At 33.0% G+C, this 5,010-nt stretch overlaps 1 protein-coding gene across 2 annotated transcripts in view; it reads right to left on the reverse strand.

Moving 5' to 3' along the window:
* Positions 1–5,010, reverse strand: part of LOC106462436 (rho guanine nucleotide exchange factor 26-like) — a 34,247-nt gene that overhangs the window by 12,971 nt on the left and 16,266 nt on the right. For both annotated transcript variants that reach the window (XM_022389704.1, XM_022389703.1), the window contains one exon: positions 3,668–3,850. In XM_022389704.1, the coding sequence (XP_022245412.1) occupies positions 3,668–3,850 (183 nt within the window). The remainder of the gene's footprint in view (positions 1–3,667; positions 3,851–5,010) is intronic.

Below are 5,010 nucleotides of genomic sequence, written 5' to 3' on the forward strand. Positions count from 1 at the left end.
CATCTGGTTAGCCTCCAGGTGGTCTTATGGAACACCTCATTTCTACAGAGCCTGTTGCAACCTAGATAAAGAATATTTAATTAGTGGTTTCTAGTGCTGAATTGGTTTGATAAAAGCACACCTGGCTGGGCAACACTCACCACAGAGTGGGATCCTGTGAAAACGAGGTAAGGGACCCTGAAAGGTAAAGTAGAGACAAGTGTAGCAATGAAAATACTCACCCCTCTGTATAATCTAGTAGAAGTGGCTAAGACAGCTACAGGGGGTAATAAAAAACTCTCTGATGAAGATAATGCCATATCATGCAAATAATTGAGATAATGTACTGGGGGAGGTCCACATACCAGCCTGCACAATGTCCTCCAGCAGGCAATTCAAATGCACCACTAAGGACATAGAAATGTGATGAATCTGACTAGACGTGACTCACAGATGACTCCTCACCTTCAGAGAGAGCCCAGAATAAGTGGTATGGATCAATTTTGTAACCAGGGATTAATCCTGGGAACTGAATGATCCTAATGAATAAACAGTATGCAGGCATAAATCAAAATAAAGTTTATACTAATCAAATGGATATGTCTATATCAGACTGCTGACACTTTGGATCTTCAACAACCTCTGGAAAGTACTACAGAAGATAGATATCTAGTAATTGCAATTAAAGGGTCCCTTTTTCCTGCCAATTATTGAGCACATAATATTTCTGACATTTAAAAACTGAATATCTTGACCAAAGCAGCCTACCTCATAACTGTGATCATGCATTAAGGAGAATGGTCATCAGTATCAAAACATTTCTGAACACAGAAATCCATTGCTACACTACTTGCCAAAGGTGCATAAAGCTTTTTGTGACCCCTGAGTAGTTTTCATAATGTACAGACTGATTATTTTAACAATTCCAGATGCTTTTACTGGAAAAATGTTGTTGGACATCATTGTGTTAGCTTTAAGAAACAAAATGACTCAGACGCACAAGTTAACTATGACCAAACCACAGGGATTTCTTCATATGGTAGAGAAAGGAGACAAAATTCATGCAACATCTAAACCAAGATTATGCTGACAAAATTAAAATAAATAGAGAAATTAACTCTTATAATTGATATTAGGTTGTTTTGGGGGACAGTTAAAACTTTATTTTAAGGAGCTTGTACGTCGTATGTTGAACATGATAGTAACTGAACAATCTGTACAAGTCGAGCTATGAAAAACAAACAAACTTCAATTTCTTGGTTGAGTGAAAAAAAAGTTTTGATGAAGTTTTGCATCATCACATTCAACATCTGGTAGAAATGCCACTAACTTGTTCCCACGGATAAAAATAATTATTAACAGTGCTGGACATTAAGTAAAAAAAAAACACTGCAAAAGGGGTAAATCAAATCCAGTTCATCATCAGCATTATGACAGATAAAACAACAAATGCAGCAACAAAAGAGAAAATGTCTGTATGTGTTAAATATTTAAACTCTTCTAATAAAGAACTTAAGGGTTTACAGAAGTAGCTACAATTAGTACTGAAACTCTTATGAACAGTTTAATTGAAAGTCTCAGAGAGTTTGGATTGGAACTTAGGAACTACAGGGGAAAAGGGTTTGATGGAGCTGGATCAGTGGCAGAAGAAGTGTTTGGAATTCACACATGGATAACAGAAGTGTATCCAAATGTGAAGTATTTTACATTCTGTGTTAATCATCGATTGAACTCGATAATTGTAAAAGGTACTAGACATTTCTTGGACATGTTTGCCTGTCTGGAAGTGCAACGCATGATGCTACAGTTTGCAGAAAGTTTAGTTGTAATGATATGATATGGGAATTGTTTCTTGACCTGTTTGAAGAAGGAAAGAATATGATATAACTGAGGGTGGAAGGCATTACCAACTGTTTGTACAACTCATTGATTATCAAGAGTAAACCCATTTGCTACATTTTTGAGAAACTACAAACCATTTGAAAAGTCATCACAAGAGTTAAATGCCAAATCAACTGGACAGACATCAAAATATGCTCTTTCTTTTATTCATTCAATCTCTTAATTTAGTTTCACTGTTTGCGCTGTAATTTCTTCTTGTGTTCTGGTGTCATCAGATCTTCTATATATGCAATGCAACTTGTTGAAATGAAAAACTGGTGCCCAAGATGTGATCAAGACACTTGAAATGGTAAGATTACCTGAGAAATTTGGCCAACTTCTTCAGAAATGCACAATGATTGATCAGATTAATGTGAAAGAGGCAGGGATGAGGATTCCAGGAAGACAGTTGCACATTATAAAGTACCCTACAGACAGCATTGAAGCTTGTTATACATTTGATTTCCATTACCCTTTTTTTGTCGAACACATCGCGACTCATCTTTAGGAAAGATTTTCTACAAACAACGTTTTTTATTTAATGCCTGGCAGACTACACCTCTTGGATAATGACCATATGGTGGCCACCACTGTACAATATAAAGAGGACATGTCAGCTTCTATAAATTCTGAACAGTTAATGAGTTGCTGTATTGATTATTTCTAAATAAGTATTTTTTAATTATGGAATACCATGTTTCTACAGCCATAGATAATGCAAATTGTACAAGAAAATAAAAAACACACTTTTAACTACAGTCAGGTTTCAGGAATATATAAACACAAAATTCTAATTATAAACACTTTAATGTAATCTTTTTTTTATTTAAAAAAATATTCTTTCATCATATGTTAAATATGTTAAACATCAGTATGTATTTCCTAAATAAAGAAGTGCTTGATTAGTGTAATATAAAAATCTGTAAACAGTCAAATGGGTTAAAAATCTAATTTCCTACATCTCTGAAATTGTTTTCTTTTGAAAAAAGAAGAGTTAGGGGGATCTGATTGATGTCTTTAAGATTATAAAGGGAATTGATAGTGCTGATGCATCATCTTTTTTTATATTTACCAATGGGAATAGTTAGACTATGGGACACAAATATAAATTTTGGCAATGTAGGAGTCATCTCCAGCTAAAAAAGTTTTATTTTTCTGAAAGGCTGGTTGGCCTTCAGATGTTGTAGAGGCAGTCAATTTAAATGAGTTTAAGAAAAAGCTTGATAAGTATATGAATGAAAAGGGATGGGTTTAATTTTTATATTTTCTTTTTTTTTAATCATTTTAATTTAGTTTTGAGGATGGAACAGCCGAGATGGATCAATAGGTCCTATGTTGTCTCAAAATATTATGTTATTTTAAAATCTGTAAATATCAAATGGGTTAAACACCTGTATTTCTCTTGGTTAATGTAATATGAAAATTTGTAAACAGTTAATTTGGTTAAACATCTGTACTTTCTAGATAAACAGGTGGATGCTTAATGTAATATGGAAATCTGTAAACAATCAAATGGTTTAAACATCTGTATGTCCTTCATAAACAGGTGCTTGGTTAATGTAATACAAAAAGCTCTAAACAATCTAATGGTTTAAACATCTGCACTTCCTACATAAAGAGGCACTGTGTTAATGTCATAGAAATATGTAAACAGTCAAATGGGTTAAACAAGTTGATGAGACAATTACATTTCATACACAAAGAGTTATGTGATTAATGAATGTATTATGAAAGTCAAAAAATTTACACTATACATAATGGTTAATTTTGTTAATGGTTAACATTGTAAAGAAAAAAAGAAACTTACTTTAATGAACAGCTCAAGATCATTTCCATCGTTTTTCCCTCATGATTATTTAACATTATCAACTGAAAAACATTTTTGTAGCTTTCTTGATTGAAAGGAAGTTGTGTATTAAAAGATTGTTCAAGAAACATCACTTGTACCATGTTTCTGGGGCAGTAATCTAGTACTGTGTAGCTCTCTTCACTGAAAAGAAAATAATTATATTGGCACTTTCAACAACGAATACTTGATAATTTAGATACATTCAAAAGTGTCTTAGTATATTTTGTAATAAATTATGCAATCAAAGTATTTTTATGCATTAGGTGTTTCATTTAATTTCATATTTATTAGTAATAAAATCATCCTCTATGTTCTTAACTGATATGTAACCTATACATATTTACATTCAAGGTAATCATCTATTAAATAAATTCCTACTTTCAATGTAATTATTTATTAAACATGTCAGATGACTTGTAACCACACACAAACATACACACATTACTATTTTTCGTATAAATATTTATTAAAAGTTGAAGACAATAAGAAACCAACACATACACCTATTACTAATGTTCCCTTCTGTTAAAAATGTTACATAATGACATATCTACTATCAATATAGTTATCTATTAAATATTTTACCTGATTATTTCACCACAATTTACTTCCTAATGCTTAACCATCTTCCTATTTACTATCTTTCAACTCACTTCAAGACGTGTAAACAACATCATACCTACTATCTTTAAACTTGCTTTCTATTGCCTAATCAATTTCATATATACTATCCTTCAACTTGCTTTCTGTTGCCTAATCAACTTCATATATACTATCCCTCAACTCGCTTTCTGTTGCCTAATCAACTTCATATATACTATCCTTCAACTCGCTTTCTGTTGCTTAATCAACTTCATATATATACTATCCTTCAACTCGCTTCCTGTTGTCTAACCAACGTCATACCTACTATCCTTCAACTTGCGTCCTGTTGCTTAACTAGCTTCATACATACATACTATCCTTCAACTTGCTTCCTGTTGCCAAACCAACTTCATACATACTATATTGCAACTCACTTCCTGCTGCCTAACCTGCTTCATAAATACTATCCTTCGACTTGCTTCCTGTTGCCTAACCAACTTCATACATATATTGCAACTCACTTCCTGCTGCCTAACCAGTTTCATAAATACTATCTTTCGACTTGCTTCCTGTTGCCTAACCAACTTCATACATATATTGCAACTTACTTCCTGCTGCCTAATCAGTTTCATAAATACTATCCTTCAACTTGCTTCCTGTTGCCTAACCACTTCAGTACATACTATATTGCAACTTCGACTTCCTGCTGCCCTAAC

Source organism: Limulus polyphemus, unplaced genomic scaffold, assembly GCF_000517525.1.
Source record: "Limulus polyphemus unplaced genomic scaffold, Limulus_polyphemus-2.1.2 Scaffold1166, whole genome shotgun sequence".
NCBI classification, from domain to species: Eukaryota; Metazoa; Arthropoda; class Merostomata; order Xiphosura; family Limulidae; genus Limulus; species Limulus polyphemus.